The sequence below is a fragment of the Odocoileus virginianus genome, chromosome 16 (genome assembly GCF_023699985.2).
Source record: "Odocoileus virginianus isolate 20LAN1187 ecotype Illinois chromosome 16, Ovbor_1.2, whole genome shotgun sequence".
In the NCBI taxonomy this organism is placed as follows: domain Eukaryota; kingdom Metazoa; phylum Chordata; class Mammalia; order Artiodactyla; family Cervidae; genus Odocoileus; species Odocoileus virginianus.
The window spans coordinates 3,499,588-3,519,599 of NC_069689.1; the positions used below are offsets into that span (position 1 = coordinate 3,499,588).

At 49.7% G+C, this 20,012-nt stretch overlaps 1 protein-coding gene across 1 annotated transcript; it reads left to right on the forward strand.

The window, feature by feature from the left end:
• The first annotated feature begins 2,649 nt into the window (after window positions 1-2,649).
• Window positions 2,650-19,595, forward strand: CHRNB4 (cholinergic receptor nicotinic beta 4 subunit). The gene is made up of 6 exons (XM_020883877.2): window positions 2,650-2,834; window positions 7,243-7,391; window positions 13,073-13,117; window positions 13,221-13,330; window positions 14,067-15,057; window positions 18,652-19,595. The coding sequence occupies exons 1-6, from the start codon at window positions 2,780-2,782 to the stop codon at window positions 18,790-18,792; spliced, it is 1,491 nt and encodes a 496-aa protein (XP_020739536.2). The 5' UTR covers window positions 2,650-2,779; the 3' UTR covers window positions 18,793-19,595.
• Window positions 19,596-20,012: the final 417 nt, after the last annotated feature.

Consider the following 20,012-nt stretch of genomic DNA (forward strand, 5'->3'; position numbering starts at 1 on the left):
GAATGTCCCTTAATCTGGGTTTGTCTGATGCATCCTCAAGACTAGATTCAAGTCATACATCTTTGGCAGGAATATCACAGAAGCAATCCTGTGCATTGGAACCTATCAGGTTATGTACAGTTTTGATTTGCTCCATTATTCATGATGTTAATTTTGATCACTTGGTTGAGGTACTATATTGGTTTCCTAAAGTTACTGTAACAAATTATCACAAATGTAGTGGCTTGAAACAACATAATTCTTTTTTTATCTTACAGGTCTGAAGATCAGAAGTCCAATATCAGTCTTATGGGGCTAAAATCAAGGTACTGGCAGAACTAATTCCTTGTGGAGTTTCCAAAGGAGAATCTATACCTTGCCTCTTCCAGTTCTGGAGGCTGCTTTGGCATTTGTTAGCTCATATCTACATCACTCCAATCTCTGCTTCCATTTTCACATACATTCTCTGATTCCCTGCTTCCCTTTATAAGGACCTCTGTGACTACATCAGTCCTACTAGGAGAATCTCCCCATCCCAAGACCTTTAATTTAATCACACAAGCAAAGTTTCTTCCACCATATAAAGTGATAACCACAGGTTCCAAAATAGGGATGTGGACATCTTTGGGGGTCGTTATTCAACCTACCACAGGTGGTATCTGCAAAGTTTCTCCTCTGTCAACTCTTATACCCCCTTATAATTAATCAAAGTTTTGTGGGGAGGTATTTCCACTCCAGTATTCTTGCCTGGAGAATCCCATGGACAGAAGCCTGGCAGGCTACAATCCACGGGGTCACAAAGAGTTGGACACGACTGAGCAACTTCACTTCACTTCATTTTGAAGCTATGTTAAGTTCGTCATTTATCATCAAACTTTCATCATTTATTTACTACAATATAGTCTTAAAATCTCTCATTTTACTCAATGAATATTCATCATTATCATTATTTATTTTAATGCTAAAAATTGTTCCAGATCTGGTCAACGGAACCCTTTCCCCATCATTCTCTGAGCACTTCACTTATGTTCCAGCACAAGTTAGGCTATTTTGAATGAATAAGGTATCCTCTCCCTCGCTCTCTCCCTTCCCACCCTCCCACCCTTGCTCACCTAACTTAAGGTTTTGCAGATGCCTCCAAGTCCCATGGCATTTTCAAGCTCCTGTACTGTGGTATATGAGAGGTAATATACATACTATGAGCTAAGGCCTCAGACAACAGATCAGCAGCAGTATCCCTCTCCAGCATCTTTCACGGATTGGGATACAACCAAGCCCCTAGCTTCCAGCCAAGAGTCTTTAAGTTCCCTTCTATCCCTAAGCACCTGCCACTGCCTTTGACTTCCAGAGCCTAGTAGGCTCCCAATTTCAGCCCCCCCCCCATTACTTTGCTTCCCCCCGCCCCAAAGTTAGTTTGTGGAGATCTTATTTTCAGCCTGGTTATGTCTTTTTGTTTGCTTTATACATTGACTTGGCCAAAAAATTTGTTCAGCTCTTCCCATAATATCTTACAGAAAAACCCAAACAAACTTTTTGGCCAACCCAATATTTCATTTATTTATTGCTGCAGTTTGGAGAAGAGAATGCACTCAATCCTACATTCTCCAAGCCATCTTAAAAGGGAAGTCAGCTCCATTTCAACAGTGTTCTTTTTAAAAGAATATATGCCAACATGTCAAATTATAGCAAAAAAGACATTGGGAAAATCCATATGATAGCAAGCCTAAGAGTCCTGGAGAGAAAGTGGCAAAGTTACTATCTTTAAGTGACCACTCTCCCAGACCCTGCCCTGTCCCTCCAGTTGCTAGGTTTGCCTGGTGGGGCTCAGGGAGGGGAGAAGGTGGAAAGCTTGGAATGAGGGCTACAGGAATACACCAAAGGCCCTGTAGGATCCTGGATCGAGGAGCCACTTCTGGCCAGGTCCAAACGTAGGGCTGCCCTGGTATTGATGCCTGTCCTGTGAGGTGCCCCAACTCCCGAAGGAATGATACTAATTCCAACTCTTAGCGAGGATCACTTGGCTGGAGGAGGGGGTGCTTGCTCCCTTGAAGCACCAGAGCTGTCTGTGGTCAGCACAGGTTGTAAGGCTCAAGTAGGAAGACACAGTCAGTCCACTCTGGCCCCATCCTGTCACTCAATCTATTAGTATGGAAGGGGACTCGGAACCATTTAACCCTCCCCAAATCCACACACTTTCCCTAGACACCCTTTCCCCAATGTCTGCAGATAGCTGTCTCCCACACCACCAGGCTTATCCCCCACTTCTTGCAGTGCTCCTTGCTTTCGGGCAAACTCCATGGGCACAGACTGGGGATCTTTTTCTGTAAGACCTCCTGAGTCCTGCAGCAGGCAAATCCTAGAGAACTGCCGGCTACAGTACAGCCACTTTTCGCAAAGGTAAGAGAGCGAGAGCCAGGGTCCGCCTCAGGCTCCCCAGTTGTACAAAGGGCGCAGACGCTGCCCTAAAGGCCAGCCTCCCTTTAGGGAAAGTGGGAGGCCTGAGTAGGTCGGGAAGTACCAAGGTTAGCCCCGGCATGACGACCCTAGGAGGCTGGCTCAGAAGAGCCAGAGGTGCTCCTTTGGTGCCGGCCCCGCCCATTCCCGAGTGGGCGTAGCTCACAGCTGCTGCCCCCAGCAGGGCTCGGCTGGGCTCTCCGCGGGGTCCTAGTGCCCTCCTCACGGCCACTCCATACCTCCGAGGCTGTGGGCACCCGCTCTCACTAGCCTGCTCGAGGCTGCCGGTGCCCGGGTGATCCGACCGCTGAACTCGCCTCCGCTACCTCTCCAGCCCCTTCCCGTCATGAGAAGCGCTCTCCCTATGCTCCTTTTCTCTCTGGTTGCCCTTTGCGGGCGAGGTGAGTTCTTTTCGGGGAAGGAGGGAGGGGCGCCTGAGTCTGGCAGGGCCGGGCTGAACTGGCTATAGGTGGGAGAGAAGGGGGGGTGCTTAGCACCCGGGGGAGTGGCCCGAGATTGTCCCCGACAAGTGGGGGCGTGGGCGGGGCTAAGCCCACTCTCCAGCAGCAGGGGAGGAGCAGGATGAATGGGTCTGCGAGGTTTGGGGTGGGGACCGCGTGTCCTCTGCGTGGCCACCAGGGCCACCTTCCGAATCCAGCGCCTTTGGGCTGGGTAGCGGGGCTGAGTGGACAGGAAGGTGTGCTCAATCCCAGCGCTATTGTAGAGACATCGAAATTTAGCTTGGGGGTGGGGAGGTGGGGGTAGTACTCAACTCGCCAGTCCAGGTGTGTTTGGGGGTGGATCTCCTAGGAAACACACTTCGTTGGCACCTCTGCCCCTGGTCACCCACCCCCTAGGGGTTGTCAGGGACAGCCAGCTTAGCTGAGTGCAGGGCTGGGGAAGTGGGGCCTGCCACTCAGGAACCTGCAGACTCTACCTCAAAGGGAAACCCAGTCAGCCCTTCCCAAGCAGAGTCCAGGTATGGTGAGGATTGCCTGCTCTGGGCCTCAGTCTCCCCATCTGTGTTCTGAGGACTCTCAGTTCCTACCCTCCAGCCCAAGCTTGTCCTTCCGGTTCTAATCAGCCCTGAGGACCAGGGCTGTATCTTTCTTGGACAGAGATATACCAGAGGGTGCTGGAAGAGGATGGGGGGACGTGCAAGGTTCCTCTTGGGAAGTGGAGCTCTGACCAGAGGTGATATCTGCACTCCATGTGTGTGTCCTGGCTCTGTCACCACTTGCTCACTGACCCTCTCTGGGCCTCCGTTTCCCTGTCTGTTCTATGGGTATCATATGCCCTGACTACATACCTGGGGACTCAAGTTTGTCAGCTGCAGTGTTTCTTAAATATGGTCCCAGGGCCACCTGCATCACAAAGGCCCAGTACACATCCCTGGGCCTCATCCTAGGCGCACAGGGTCAGAATTTCTGGAAATGGAGCCCAGGAATCTGCATTTATACAAGCATACTGGTGATTCTCACACATGATTGGAGAAGCTATGGGCAATATGAGCTCTTTGTAAAAGCTGAAACCCTCAACTTTTGGGGGGAAAAATCTATAGCTGCCTTTTAATAAATGCAAATCTCTTGTTCCCTTCCTCTGTTAAGGACAAACATCCCCAACTGAAAATCATTCTGCCTTTCAGATGCCCACTTGCCAAGATTCTATGAAAGTGACCCTTCGCTTTCTGTGGTTTGTGAAAAGAAAGGGTTAGTGACTCATGGACTGTAGACTGGTAGGATCCTCTGTCCATGGAATTCTCCAGGCAAGAATACTGGAGTGGGTAGCCATTCCCTTCTCCAGGGGATCTTCCTGACCCAGGGGTGGAACCTGGGTCTCCTGCAATGCAGGCAGATTCTTTACCGTCTGACTTATCAGGGAAGCCCCAATAGCTATGGGCCTTGTATTACAAACCAATAGCTATTTATTGCCTTTCCATTTTTCCAATATAGCTTTAATGATAAGCTCTGCTTTTTCAAACTGTACACACACTCACCCAGTTTAGAATTCCAGCCATGGCTTCCTCACAAACTGTCACCCCTCTCAGACTGCTAACGCCTGCAGAGAAGGCCTAAGAAGACCAGGCCCTGGACAGAGGCAGGTCGGGCCCACTCCTCCTCAGAATCACTGGGTCATGACTGACCCCTAGTGGTGGCCTCTTTGTGTATCTGCCGGCCCCAGGGCTGGGAGGTGACCCCCCACTGTGTCTGGGAAGCTTTCACCTCTTCTGGGCCACCCCTGTCATCTGCGAGTAAGAGGCCTGTTCCTTGTCTTTTAAACCTGGCAGGCCTCACAGGCATAAAGCAGCAGATTGAAAAGCCTAAACATGTATTGTTTGAACACGCCGCAACCTTTGCTGCTCCCCCCACCCTGCCTCCCCCGACACTGTGCACGTATACACAAATGCAGGCACAGCCTTGAGTACACACTTGGCTCTGGACCCCTCCATGGCTTCTGCAGGGACAGGCTCCTTAAGGGTGTGATAGAAGACCCAGGGGTTGGGGATTGGGGTGGGAGGGGGGCTCTATCTGAAAGAGCTACCTAGACCTGGCTCTGCCTCTGACTTGCTGGGACTCCTTGAGTAAGTTCCTCCCCCTCTTTGGTCTCAATTTCCCCAGATAAGAAATAGAGAGTGGAATAAGTGGCCTAAGGTTTTTGGAACTGCTTTCTCTGGAGCCCACAGCTGGTCCTCAAGATGGGAAGGGCTCCCTGGGGGCCAACTGAAGGCCTGAGAGGCAGGACAGCCCCAAAGGTGAGCAGCCTGAGCCTCCCAGGGGGCTCAGAGCTGGAACACAGGCTCCCCCAGCCTGCCAAGCAGCCCTGGCCTCTTAGATACCCAGGTAAACCAGCCTCCTGGGGCTGCAGAGATGTGGGATCCAGCCCTTCAGGGGTGGGGGCCAGGAGCTACAGATTCTGACCTGAGCTGTCCCAGACATGCCAGATGGACTTGGGCAAGTCATACCCTGCTAAAATGGTGGGTCAACTCGGGGGGGCTACAGACTGGCTTCTAGCAGCTGGCCTCTGGGAGGGGGTCCAGGGTGTGAGAGGCAGAGCTCAGAATGTAGGCCAGGCATCCACAGGACCCTCTGGGAAGCCTGGGGCAGTTTGGGGGAGGGACAGTGGGCAGCAGGTCCGCTGGGAGCATCTTTCACAGGCACTAAATATTGCATCTGCTCCAGATAGGCAACGAGTTGGAAAGTGCGTAGAGCCGGCAGGGTGGTAGCTCCCCTCTGTGGCCTTGCATCCAGCCCAGCTCCCACCCAGGAGCCCACCTCAGACTTGCTTTGTCGGGCAGTTCACACTCGGGGTCCTCTGGCCACATCCAGAGATGTAATCCTAGTGCAGCGCCTGCTGAGCCAGCTGACCCACCCCTACCGCCTCAGCCTTCCTTTATTCCCTCATCCTTTCCCCCTCTTTCTTGCTGCCCCACTATTTCCTCTGTACACCCTCGTCTCTTCCCTCATCCCTGGGATCTCCTGCTCAGGTGTCCTTGACCTTCCTCGGAGACTCCTTCTTTCCAAAGCCTTTCCCCCACCTACCCTGAACTGAAGTCACTGAAGAGTGAACATGATGGAGTTCCTGAACCTCACCTTCACTCCCAAACATGTGAGGGAGATGGGACAAAGACCCAGATGCCATGTGGCAAGAGATCTGGGGTGTGAAAAAGGGCAGCTCTGGGGCTGTGAGTGTTCAGTGGGGCTCACGACCACCTCAGGCTCCTTGCAGGCGGCTGCCTTTACTGGGTCTCAAATATGGTTCTGAGCCCAGACCCCTCCTTTAAGCTCCAGACCAGGAGCCAACTGCCAGTTGGACCCCTTCATTTGGTGTCTCAAAGGCACCTTCCTCTCTATAGGGCAGAGTCTGAACCCAGGAAACTGCCCTCTGGCCCAGGCCTTTTCTCTTTTAGTGAAAGCATCACCATCTCCCCAGCTCTGAACACAAATTCACATTTGAGTAATGTCTGTCCTCCACTACACGGGAGGCTCTCTGAGGGCAGGAGCCATTTCTGGGTCTTTGCTGGCTGTTATACCCAGCACATAAGGCAGTGCCTGGCATAAGAAAGACACTCAGATATTTGACGGCTGGTGGCTATTCTGGCAGAAGAGTGCACTGGAAGACTTAGAAGTGAGACAGTGAAGGTCACATGGGGAAATAAAAACAGTATATATGGCTGAAATGTAGAGCACCTGGGCGTAGAGGTGGAGCGGTAAAAAAGGTCAGGTTGAAGAAGTAATGCTGGTGCCAGGAGCACAGGACTTTGGATGCCAAGCTGTAACATGGGGATGTGAACTCAGCCTACAGCTCTGAGAGGTTATGGGCAGGGATGGGCTCTGATCCAGTAGCTGTAGGAAGACCACTCTGGCATTATGGGACATGGCATCAGGGGCAGAATTGGGGTGGGGAGACCAGCAAAGAGGTCTCCCTGGAAGAGCCTGGGGGCAGGGTGGTGAGCCAGATCAGGGCTGGGGGGATGGAGAGAGGAGGATGCACTGAGTGACTTGAAAAGTGGAAGAGACAGAACCGGGTGGCCACTTGGATGAACCAAGAGAGGGGTCAAAAATAGATGCCCAGGTGCCATTCACTGTCAGCGGCAACAGGAAGAGGAAGATGTAGGGTTGCGGGGAGAGAGCTGAACTCTGTCTTGGACAGATATAATTGGAAGACCCCAAGGAGAGGCAGACCTGCCAGCATCCTAGCTGCTCCGACTGGCCCTGAGGGCACCTGTGTTCCCTGGCCTTTGAAGCTTTCCCTTTCCTTGCCATCTGTTGGGTGAGGACTCTGCAGATCTGACTGTGTTTTTTTTCCCAGGGGACTGCCGTGTGGCCAATGCAGAGGAGAAGCTCATGGACGACCTTCTGAACAAAACCCGCTACAACAACTTGATCCGCCCAGCCACCAGCTCCTCCCAGCTCATCTCCATCCAGCTGCAGCTCTCCCTGGCCCAGCTCATCAGTGTGGTAGGTACAGGGGGCAGATGTGCCCCAAGGTTATTCATCTGATCTTTTTCCATATGTGAAAATTAAGGAATTTGCCTAAACTTTGAGACCCCTGACTCGGCCTCTAAGTTATTATTTTTCTTTCCCAAACTGCTGTCTGTGTCTTTGCACTTGCTCTTTTCTTTGCTAGAGAGGTCTTGCTCACTTTGTGCACTCTTGTTCCACACTCTGGAGCCACCTGCACATCCATCACCCCAATACCAATTACAACGCTTTGGCTTCAAGCATAGTTGGATGATCAACAAAGCATCCAACTATGAGTGGCTAAAACAAGAAGGACATCTGTTATATCACATAACAAGAGAGCAGACCACTCATTTCAGTGTTGGTTAATGCAGTAATTCAGTGATGTCAGGATTCTAGGTTGTTGGCAATGATGTCAGGACTCTGGGATTCTCTTGTTTCCTGCCCCCACCCCCCCACCCCCCACCATGATCACAAGTTGGCAGCCATGGTTCCAAACATAAAATCTTCACATGACAATGTCTGTGGCAGGAAATGCCAAGTCTTTTTTTGGGTACCTTTTTGAGTATGAGGAAGACTTTCCCAGAGACCTCCCCACCTCTGGGCATCCCAATGGCCAGGGCTACAGCTCATGCCTAAGCTTTCACTGATTATTGGCTGGAGGAATGGAATTACCATGGTTGGCTAAGATTTAATAATATGTGGTGGGACTTCCCTGGTGGTCCAGTGGCTAAGACTCCATGCTCCCAATGCAGGGGGCCTGAGTTCCTTCCCAGGTCAGGGAACTAGATCCTGCATGCTGCAACTAAAGATCTCGCATGTTGCAATGAAGATCAAAGATCCTGCATGATGCAACTAAGACCTGGCACAGCTAAGTATATAATAAAGTACCTGGCTAGGAGGCCAGAGAAGGGCCCATGAAGTTCATGAGTATGCAATATCTAACACAGTCATAGTTTTATTAACAAAGAAGTTGTAAGGGTGGAATGACCACTGAGTAGGCAGCCAACAGGCCTGCCACAGACAGATGGGCCTCCAACATGGCCATAAGCGTCTCTTCCTTCTACCCTATCATCTCCCCTGTCTGTTGAACAGATGACCTCACATATCCCCTGCCTATCGGGGAGAAATAGGAATCGGGGAGAAATAGGAATCGGGGCACAGAAAACGATGGGTACAGAGGCTCGGGTGTAGGAACAGGGCCAGAGTCAGCTGCTGCCTTGAGGGTCTGGATAATGAGGGTAGTCACTGTGGGTATGGAAATGAAGACTGGATTATAGAGTCCACGAGTAGGGTTGTCGTGTGTAGACGTGGGACCTGGGTAGGGGTACTGAGGAAGGCTGAGGTACAAGGAGCTCCCTCTCTCCCCTCTGCTGTCTCTGAGTTGGGGGTGCCTGAGAAAACCATGGCCCATTGTTAATCTTCCCTGTGGCCCTTTCCACATCCCCACACACAGGTCTGGAACCCTGCCTCTGAATGCAGCTCCGAGAGGAGCATTCACATGGGGAGTGTGTAGGGCACTGTGTCCAGGCAAGGGGAAGGAGCCAGCCAAGATGACTGAACCTCCTCTGGTCCAGTGACTGCCTTCTTATCCCCAGCCTCTCTCCCTAGCCCAGTCGGCCCCCACAAAGCCAGCCTCTCCAACCTATAGTCCTCGTGAAGGCTTTGGCTAAATTACTGGCTGGCTTCCTCCCCTGGGAGGAAGCACAGCTCCAGAATGGGGGAGGGGTGAAAAGCCTGTGCTCTCTGCCCCTCTCCCTCTCCGCAGGCCAACTGGAAGGAATAAGCGCTTCCGGCCAGGCCTCTCCCAGGCTGGTGTCTGAGTGTTATTGTCCAGCCAAGGGCTTTTTGCTTAATGGGGTGAGCCCAGCTGCTGCCCTAGTGAGGGAGGACAGGCAAGCAGCTCTCGCCACGTTTCCAGGGTCAGGTTGCCCCTCCCAGATCTGCTCTGTGGGGTAACAGAAGTTACCAGAAAGAGGAGGGCACACAGCCTCCAGCCCCAACACCTGTGACCAGAGCACTGTGAGCTGTTAGAATCCCGAAAGCTGTGTATAGAACAAATATGAGGTTTGGGGGCTTACTTTCCCTACTGTATTTCAGGGTTTGGTTTTCGAGGAGGAAGGATTATGGGCACAACCAGTTTAAAGATGGAAGTTTCTAGGGTGCAAACAGGGAGTTTGTGCCATGTGAAGGCCAGTAGGCCTTCAGAGATTGCACTCTGGGAATGCGGGGCTGTCTTTGGGAAGGCAGCTGCTGGGGAAGCAGAGAGGACTGAGGCACAGGACTAAACAAGACACCTTTCTGGGTGATAGCAATGTTCTATACCTTGAAAGGAGATGGGTTACCTGGATAATGCATCAGGATAATGCATTGTTAAAACTGATCAAACTGTACCACTTAAGATCTATGCCTTTCACAGTATGTAAATCGTACCTCCACTTAAAAAAATTTTCTTAAGGCAGATGAAGGTTTTCAGCTTCCATCAATGACAGACTTGCTTGTTGCAGATTAACTTTCTCACAAGAATATTTAGAAAAGCCAGACAAAAATGCCTCTCCTCCCCACAGTTAATTTGAAGATCTTGGAGAGTTTAGCTAGGATTTGAGGGACCAGGACCCAGGAGGTAGCCCTGACAGTTTCTGGTGCTTTCCCCCTCATTTGATGATTGGTAGACAAACAATGGGCCAAGGGGCTAGGGAGCAGAATCCAAAGTGGTGGCTAAGAGGTTGGGAAGCCTAGCTGAATCATTGCCACTCTTGCAGGGCTGAGATGACACAAATTGGAATTGGAGCCCCACCAAGGAGATGGGGCCTTGGTGAGAATCTTGAAAGGACCATCCCTAATAATCAAAATGAGTCAAGAACAGACCAGCTCTCACAAAAACTAAAACCTGCTTTGAGCCAGCTCAGTCACAGATGATGAAAATGATTTGCCCTTCCTCTGACTGCCTGCCATAAAGCCAAAGTTGGTGCTCCCTGGAAGCAGATAAAGTCAGATAAAAACCTACTAAGAAAGCAATAAGACAAGATGAAATAAGAAAAGATAAAACAAGAGATAAAAGAAGGGAAATACATACAGATGATTCAGATATTGAAGTCATCAGACATAGACGTTAAAATAACTTACATTATGACTGTAAAATTTATGTTATGTGTTTTTTACCACTACTAAAAATAAACAAAAGAAATTTTCTTAAAAAGAAAATACCATGCATTAATATGTTCAAGAAACTTAAAGTGATAGAGAATTTAAAATGTATTAGATGGGTTTAATAACAGATTGGTCGTAGCAGAAGAGAAAATAAACAGCAAGAGAGGTCAATTGAAAATATCCAGACAAATGATAGAAAAAAGGAAGGAAAACATAGAAATGAAGATAATATGGTATGTGATAAAAATGTCAGGTCTAACATGTGCATCTAGAGTTCCTGAAAGAGTGGATATAAAAATAAGACAGAAGCAATATTTGAAGTGATACTGAGCATTTCCCAAAACTGACTAAAGATTTTAAGATACAGGTGCAAGAGGCTCTCTGAACCCTATGTGGGATAAATACAAAGAAAATCTTACCAAGGTACATTATAGACAAACTCCTGATCACCAAAGACAAAGAAAATCTTAAAAGCAGTCAGGAAGAAACAAGTCAGAAGAAACAATAAAACTAACAGCTAAAATGGAAGCCAGAAATTTAAATGACATTTTTCAAATGCTGTAAGAAAAAACCTGCAAACTTAGATGTATACAACCAGTAAATAAATAAATAAATAAAAATGATGGTTAAACAAAGATGTTTTCAGACAAAAAGAGAGAGAGAATTTAATAAAAGAAGACCCAATACTAAAGGATGTTCTTTAACCATAAGGAAAAATGATCCCAAATGGAAATACAGAAATGTAGGAAAGAATGAAGCATAACAGAAAGGGTAATTATATGGGTGAATTTGAACTGATATTGACAGTATAAAACAAAAAATATATCATGCAAGGTTTTTATTATATGTAGAATTAAATACATAACAATAGCCCCAAAGTAAAGAGGGTGTAGATGAAATGTTCTAAAGTTCTTGCCTTGTTCTAGAAGTGATAAAAGTACTAATTTATATGAGTTGCTAAAAGGTTAAGTATATGCATCTTGCAGTCTCCAGAGTAACTACTAAAAAAAGAGTCACATTAATAAGGGGAGAAATGGATAATAAAATAGTTAATCCAAAATAAGGCAAGAAAAGAGAGAAAGGGAATAAACAGAAAACAGATAGATGGTAGGTTTAAACCCAAATATATCAGTAACTACACTAAATGTAAATGGTATAAATACTCTAATTAAAATAAGACATTTGGGGGGAAAAGACAATTGACATGCATCTTCTGTCTCCTCTTTCCATCTACCCTTCAAGAGCCTAGAATGTGGGTATAATGGCTGCAGCCGCAGTCGTCATTGTGGACCATGCAGATGAGGACCACATTCTAGATGTGGTAGAGAAGAAATCCAGAAGGTCCCTATTGACTTTGTAGAGCATAACTGCCATATTACCTTGGAGATACTTCAGGTTTGGTTTCAGATCACCGCAATATAGTGAATATTAAGTCACATGATTTTTTTGGTTTCCCAGTACATATAAAAGGTATGTTTACACTATGCTGTATTAAGTGTACAATAGCATTATGTCTAAAATGCAATGTACATAACTTAATTTTAAAGTGCTTTATTGCTAAAAACAAACAAAAAAAGCTAACCATCATCTGAGCTGTAATTTTTTTTGTAGTAGTGATATCAAAGGTCACTGATCACAGATCACCAGGACAAATATAATAATGAAAAAGTTTTAAATGTTGCAAAAAATGACCAAAAGGTGACATAGACACACAAAATGAGCAAACTGCTGTTGGAAAAACTGTCAATAAGATGCTCCACAGAGTTGCCTACAAACCTTGAATTCAGAAAAGATGCAGTATCTATGAACCGAGAGATGATAGTGGCAGAAGAGATGGGGAGAAGCAGGCGAGTCTGAACTTGTGTAGGGTCCCCAACCCCCCAGGCTGGTACTGTGGCCTGTTAGGAACTGGGCTGCACAGCAGGTGAATGGTGAGTGAGTGATCAAAGCTTCATCTGTATTTACAGCTGTTCCCCATCACCCCCATTACCACCTGAGCTGTGCCTCACGTCAGATCAGCAGGAGCATTAGATTCTCATAGGAGCACAAATCCTAACCCTAAAGTCAAGGTGGAATATCCTGAGATTGCCACAAAATAGAAACAAAGTGCACGATAAATGTAATGCACTTGAATCATCCTGAAACCATCCCACTCCTCAGTCCATGGAAAAATTGTCTTCCACAAAACTGGTCCCTGCTACCAAAGTGGTTGGAGACCCGTTGATCTACAGGAATTACTGATGGATCAGAGAGCCAGGGATCAGGGACAAATGCCAGGTTTACTGGCTTGTGGAATTGTATGGCTGGGGTGCCATTCACTGACTTGGCAATGCCAGTGGAAGCCCAGGTCTGGGTGAGGATAAGGAGCTCTGTCTCAGGCACGCTGGTTATGAAATACCTCTGAGCCTTTTGCAGATGTTAGGTCAGTGGTTGGTCACATGGCCCCGAAGCTCACAGCCTTTTGCTTGATAAAGTGGGGTCTGTTCACTTCCTTCTTGGTGAACTGATAGCGGCATTTCCCTCCCCAGAATGAGCGAGAGCAGATCATGACCACCAACATCTGGCTGAAACAGGTAAGTGCCCTGCAGGGTCCCCAGCCCAAGGAGACGTTTCCTCCAGGGCTGCCCCTTGGCGGCGAGGGACCTACAAGTGACGGGGCCTTGCCTGTCTGCTCAGGAATGGACAGACTACCGCCTGGCCTGGAACAGCTCCCGCTATGAGGGTGTGAACATCCTGAGGATCCCTGCAAATCGTGTTTGGCTGCCTGACATCGTGCTTTACAACAAGTAAGTGAGAGGGATGGCCAGTGGTGAGGGCCAAGCCTGGGGGTCCTCCAGTCTTGGGCTTCAGCCAGACCTCTGGGCTGTCAGGGTACAAGAGGAATTAGAGTTGCACAGAGGCAGCACCCTCAGTTACAGAGAGGAATTGGAGACCAAGAGATGGGAAGGATCTTAGGACTCAGGCACTGCTGACCCCAGGGCCAGCCTTCTGACCCCGAGTCCAGGGCTCTTTCTGTCCTCCATACCGTCTTATTGACTGTCAGTTGCTTTGTTTGTGTAGCACTGACTTGATATGCATACATATTTCAGGTAGGTGGAGGGGGCTAAACAGACTTCCCAGGTCGTAGTACCAGCAAAAGCATGAAATGATTATGAGTAGGTGGTATAAAAACAGAAAGACCTGACTTCAAATCTTAGCCATACTGCTTAGTAGTTTTCTGACCTTGAAGGCAGCTGACTTCTCTGAACCTTGGTTTTCCCATCTGTAAAATGGGGACAATAATATTAATAATACCTACTTCATTGGACCGTTGTGAGGCTTAAATGAGCTCATCTACATATGGCAGGGTCTCTCTGCTGTGCAACTGCCAATTAAAGCAGGCCTTTCCAGTGAGAGCATGGGGGTTTGGAAGAGTGACTAGTGAGAAATAATCCACAGGGCTCTTTGGCCAGTTCTAACAACAGCCAGCCGTCATCTATGTGTTTCATGATGTTCTCCTCCATGCCTTGCCCCTGCCCCCAGTGCCGACGGGACCTACGAGGTGTCTCTCTATACCAACGTGGTGGTCCGCTCCAATGGCAGCGTCCTGTGGCTGCCCCCTGCCATCTGCAAGAGCGCCTGCAAGATCGAGGTGAAGCACTTCCCCTTTGACCAGCAGAACTGCACTCTCAAGTTCCGCTCCTGGACATATGACCACACAGAGATTGACATGGTCCTCAAGACGCCCTCGGCCAGCATGGATGACTTCACCCCCAGTGGCGAGTGGGACATAGTCGCCCTCCCTGGGCGAAGGACAGTGAACCCGCAGGACCCCAGCTATGTGGACGTGACTTATGACTTCATCATCAAGCGTAAGCCGCTCTTCTACACCATCAACCTCATCATCCCCTGCGTTCTCATCACCTCCCTGGCTATCCTCGTCTTCTATCTGCCGTCCGACTGTGGCGAGAAGATGACGCTGTGCATCTCTGTGCTGCTGGCGCTCACCGTTTTCCTGCTGCTCATCTCCAAGATCGTGCCGCCCACCTCCCTCAACGTGCCGCTCATTGGCAAGTACCTCATGTTCACCATGGTGCTGGTCACCTTCTCCATCGTCACCAGCGTCTGCGTGCTCAACGTGCACCACCGCTCACCTGGCACCCACACCATGGCGCCCTGGGTCAAGCGCTGCTTCCTACACAAGCTCCCCACCTTCCTCTTCATGAAGCGCCCTGACAGCAGCCCCTCCAGGGTCCCCCAGTCCAGCCAGGCTCGCCTGACCAAGTCTGAGGCCACCGCCACCACCACCTTGGCCATGGGCCCCACCAGCTCGTCCAACCTCTATGGGAACTCCATGTACTTCGTGAACCCTGGCTTGGCGGCTCCCAAGTCTCCAGTGGCCTCAGACTCAGCGGGTATCCCCAGAGATTTCCGGCTGAGGTCTTCTGGGAGGTTTAGGCAGGATGTGCAGGAGGCTTTAGAGGGAGTCAGCTTCATTGCCCAGCACATGAAGAGTGACGATCTGGACCAGAGTGTAAGTTGCTAGCCCAGCCCCCAACACCCGCCCAATGGAAGAGGTTTGGACTCTACAGTCAGTTTCCCATTTCCTGAAGTTAATTCGTGAGACAAAGGCTCTCAGATTCTTTGCTTGAATAAGAAATCGAAGGCTAAGATGAGTTTTTAGTTTTGTGCATCCAGGGAGAGGAAGGAAGTACCAATGATCTTTCTTAGTTTGTTTTGGGTTCCCCAAAAGCAGAGCTCAATATAAGGACCTGGGCAGAGATAGGTTTTGGTTTTTTTTTTCTGAAAAACAAAAAAACAAAAAAACAAACTTCTGATCCCACAAAGCACATTAAGGAAGTGGAGAAAGTGAGACGGGGAAAGGAGGAAAGCCAGAGTGGGTATCAGTGAGCAGGATACTGCTATGGGCTCTGGGGAATCAGAAACCCCCTGCAGAAACATGGGAGCATGCCTCAGAATCATCCCCTGGGAGGGAAAAGGGTATTTGCCCATCACTCCCATCCCCCATGGCTCTGGGGGCATTAACTCCCCTGCACTTCCTGGTGACACCAGCTGGCTGTGGAGCAAGCAGCTTTGGTGCAGGAGGAAGCCCTGGGGCAGAGCAGAGAGGAGAAGCAGGCAGGAAGTGGGAGGCTGTCCATGGGCTGGAAAATGATTCTGCAGCCTTTAGGGACACAGGTGGGCCAGGGCACCCAAGATCTCCACTCCCACGCTTGTCAGGCTTGCGAAGAAGCAACGCAAACATTTATAGCTTTTAGGAGTGTAGAACCATCCATTCAAATATTATTGCTACCAGGGTAATAAATTATCAACTAGGGTGACTACAATTATAGATTTCAAAAAAATAGGTTAAGCTTATTTTCACAGGACAGAGCAATGAGTTCTAGAGCTCAGGCATCTCAATCAATTCCACTGAACAAGTAACGCTTCAGAGGACAATTTTATGACAGCTAAACACAGAACATAATGGTAACAGAAATTTTCCAAACCAGGCAGGAGAACAAGTTTCAGAGTCTTGTGAATGTTCGCATCTTAACACCTTATCGGATAAGATTCTTTGAACAGATTTTTTTATGACACAACATGCAGCTTCCCTGGGAAAAAAGAGGGCATCTCCATGTTCTTGCTGCTGCGGCTAAGTCACTTCAGTCATGTCCGAGTCTGTGCGACCCCATGGACCACAGCCTACCAGGCTCCTCCATCCATGGGATTTTGAAGGCAAGAGTACTAGAGTGGGGTGCCATTGCCGTCTCCGCTCCATGTTCTTACCTTCCTGCAATTCCTTTTCACCAGCCTTATTCTCAAGGGATGGTTCCGGGATTCCATTAGTTAGTGCCGAGAGAAAAGAACAGGGTGGAAAAGCTCCAAAATTACCCTGTAAAAAAGCTTTGCTAACAAGCAGAATATAGGACACAAGCTCTTCTACACCCTTGTCCTCGGAGTGTGGTCCTAGGACCAGCCTCACCAGCCTGGCCTGGGAGCTGGTTAGAGAGCCTGCAGCTCAATTACCTGCCCCCAGTCTTCCCACCGCCATCCCAGACCTGGTGGCTCAGCAGCTGCCTTTTCACCAGATCCCCAGTGGATGCCTAGGCTCAGTCCAGTTTGAGAATCACACAGCTCTATAGAATGATCAGATTTCACTTTCTAAAAAATGGATTGAATTACGCTTGCTTTAGTTCAGAACCATTCAGTAGCTCAGCATCACCTAATTCATTGACTCCCAAATGTTCATATGCAGCCTGGGGCCCTGCTGGCTAATTAGGAACCACTTGGGCAACTTTTCAAAATACAGCTTTTGGGGCCACCTGTTCTGACTGAGCCGGGACCACTGTGGGAGGCAGTCCAAGGGCCGCATTTTTAACTAGATCCCTGCCAGTTCCTGTGCAGACGCAGGGTGAGAAGCTAGTCTCCTTCACCCCTCGCTGAGCCGGGCCCCCACCCTGAGCTCTCTCTTGCAAAGGTCTCACCACCCTCTAGCCCCTCCTCTAGACCTCCTCCTGTTTCTAACTCAGTTAATTAAAAGCATCTTGTGGGAAGGAGCCAGGCATGACCCACGGTTACCATAACATAATGGCCTGTGTTCGCTGAGTTCCAACCACACATCAGGCACTCTGCCAGGACCTGATAGATGTTACCGCTAACTCTCCCAGGAACCTGTGAGGTGGCATTTACTCAAACTCCCATTTTACAATAGAGAAAACTAGGTCCAGAGAGGCTCACTGACTTGCCCAAGGTCACACAGCTGGCACAGAGCAGAGTCCAGCTACGCACTCAGATCTTTCTGACGTCATTAACATTTCTTGCCCTTCCCAGTGCCTTGCCCTGAACTGACACATGGTGGCCTTATTTGTTGATGGACTTTCTCGTGCCTAGCTGGAGAAAAGAGGCTTTCTTCCCTTCCAGAGCGTGCTTGCTTGCCCCTAAGCCAGCCCAGGCTGCTTCTCATCTTCAGCACTTTCACCCTCCCTGGTGATTAACGGGTCACTATAAATAGTGCAGAAATGTAAAAAGAGGGGGAGAGGCACGTACACACACACAGAGTGTTGGCAGTTAGGGCTCTCAAAAAAAAAACCCAAGAGCCCCATGTGAAGAGTGTGAGGTTTCTGCAGCGGCTGTGTTTGGTTGGGGGTGTGGGACTGGTTGACCAGCGGTCGTCCTGAAGGGTAGATGCCCACCGCTGACCAGGGCTCTGACAAATTGGGTCATTGACACCAGTCTGCCTACTGCTGCCCGAATTTCCAGCTCCAGAGCCTCTGCTGAATTCTGCCGATCCAGCCACTCTCCACCAGAGCAAGTTCACATGCAGAAGGATCCAGACAGGCTGGGCTGTGAAAGTGGAGGTGGGGGAGGAAGACCAGGAGGCTGGGTCTCTCTGGGGGCATCTACCCCAGGCCAGGGAGGCAGGCACATCTGCGGTTGCCTCTCAGGAGGCCAGTCAGGTTCCTGCCAATCCTTTATCCCACAGCTGAGTCTGAGAAGAACCACATGGAGCATTAGGGTGGGGCGGGGAGCTGGGGGAAGGGCAGGAGGGTGGAGGAGAGAAACCTAGATGACTAGAAGGAGATGGGTCTTGTTTAGAGGAACTAGCAGATAATCTGCTGTTAACGGAATTGAGCAAATTAAACAGCAGGATTTCCAGCTGTCCTGCAGGCCCCACTGCCCAGCCCCCTCTCAGCTCAGTGCACCCCAAATCTTCATTTGGGTGAAGCCAGCTCAGACAGTGGGCTTGGGGTGGAAATGAGAGCAAGGGCCTTGTGAGCCTCAGGTCCTGCCCCCTCTTATGTGTAATCGAGTTTGGTTTCGAATCGCATGTGTGGCATCAATAACCCCTTCCTCCTAACCTTCGTATACAGCCCAGCTCCCAGTGGCTCCATGATGCCATGGAGGAGGGGTGGATTGAGATAGGGTGTGTAGGGGTGGACCGAGGACCTGAGAGGCACACAGGTTTGCAGCTGAAAGACCAGCCTCAGACTCAGAACTTGCCCTCCAAGTACTAAGTGGCCTGCAGGGTCCCTGGCCAGAGAGTGGGGCCCCGACTCAGGGGGAAGAGGGAAAACAGGACCCCCCTCACTCGGCCTCTGTAACCGGCCCCTCTGTCTGCCCACAGGTCATCGAGGACTGGAAGTACGTGGCCATGGTGGTGGACCGGCTGTTTCTGTGGGTGTTCGTGGTTGTGTGTGTGCTCGGCACTGTGGGGCTCTTCCTACCTCCCCTCTTCCAGACCCACACGCCTTCTGAAGAGCCCTAGGCTGCCCCGCGTGTCTGAGGCCCCCAGGATGTGGGGTGAGATGCTGTGAGTGGCCAGGTGGACAGTTTGCCGCTTCCTTCTGGGTCACGGCAGATGAAGCCCTAAATAAATGAGTCGATAAGACATCAGCCTCATCCAACAGCCATAGCCATGGAGGGAGGCGGGGGAGCGGCAAGAATGAGGGGCCTGGACTGTCCTCTCTGAAGGCCTTGGAGGAACCCCAGGAAACCCCCAGCAGGAGGGTCTTTGGACACTTAAATTCTGGCCTATCTTCCTTCCCCAGCAGACAGTGCAGATAAAGATGAGCATAACATTGGCATCCAAGGTGCCACCAGGCATCTTACCTGCATCCCGGCCTACCTCTCACCTTATCTCTCTCCACTCCACCTGTCCGCGAGGTTCACTGGCCTTCTTTTAGTCCCTCACGTGCTTCAGTATCTTCCCAGCTTAGAGCCCCTGCCTTTGCTGTACATTCTACCAATACCTGCTTCTCTGGATGCCTTGGAAGCTCTCCAAATGGCTGCATCATTCAGGGCTCTGCTCCACCCGTTATTTGTCCAAGGCCACCTCCCCCAGAGGCCTCCCTCAGCCCTTCATTCCAAAGCATTCTCCCCCACAGCCGTGTTACCCCACCACCTTCCTCAGTACCCAAGGCTCTCATTAGAGTGTTTATTGTCCAGCTCTCACTCACTAGAGTGTGAACTCCATGAGAGCGGGGACCTAGACCTTTGTGTTTGCTGCGATATCCCCACAGGACAGAGCTCAGCACACAGTAGGGGCTCAATAAATGTTTGTTGAATGAATACATGGCTCCTATTCCTCCTTTCTGCACCCTCCTCTGAGCCTCTCCGTGGTTCCCCACCTGAAAGGAATGGCTGTCTCCTCCACACTCCCCAGCCCTGGTCACGTTCTGTTTTTCATCCTGCCTGGGTCAAGGGTGTCTCCTTCAATGATGCTCTGATTGGCTTCCCCCACATATTATCTCTTGCACAGTGCCTGGCATGTAGTAGGCACTCGAAATATTTGTGGAATGGAGGAGGAGCTTTTTAAAAAAATCTATTTTAAAAATTATACAGTAAAACTGACTTTTATGTAATGTTTTGTTAAGTTTAACACATGTATAGATTCATGTCTGGTGGCTCAGATGGTTAAGAATCTACCTGCAATGCAGGAGACCAGGGTTCAGTCCCTGAGTCATGAAGATCCCCTTGAGAAGGAAA

Coding starts and splice junctions, on each gene's coding strand:
- CHRNB4 (XM_020883877.2), top strand. CDS start 2,780: ATGAGAAGCGCTCTCCCTATGCTCCTTTTCTCTCTGGTTGCCCTTTGC. Junction 7,392..13,072: donor TGGCCCAGCTCATCAGTGTG/GTAGGTACAGGG, acceptor TTCCCTCCCCAG/AATGAGCGAGAGCAGATCAT. Junction 13,331..14,066: donor GACATCGTGCTTTACAACAA/GTAAGTGAGAGG, acceptor CCCTGCCCCCAG/TGCCGACGGGACCTACGAGG.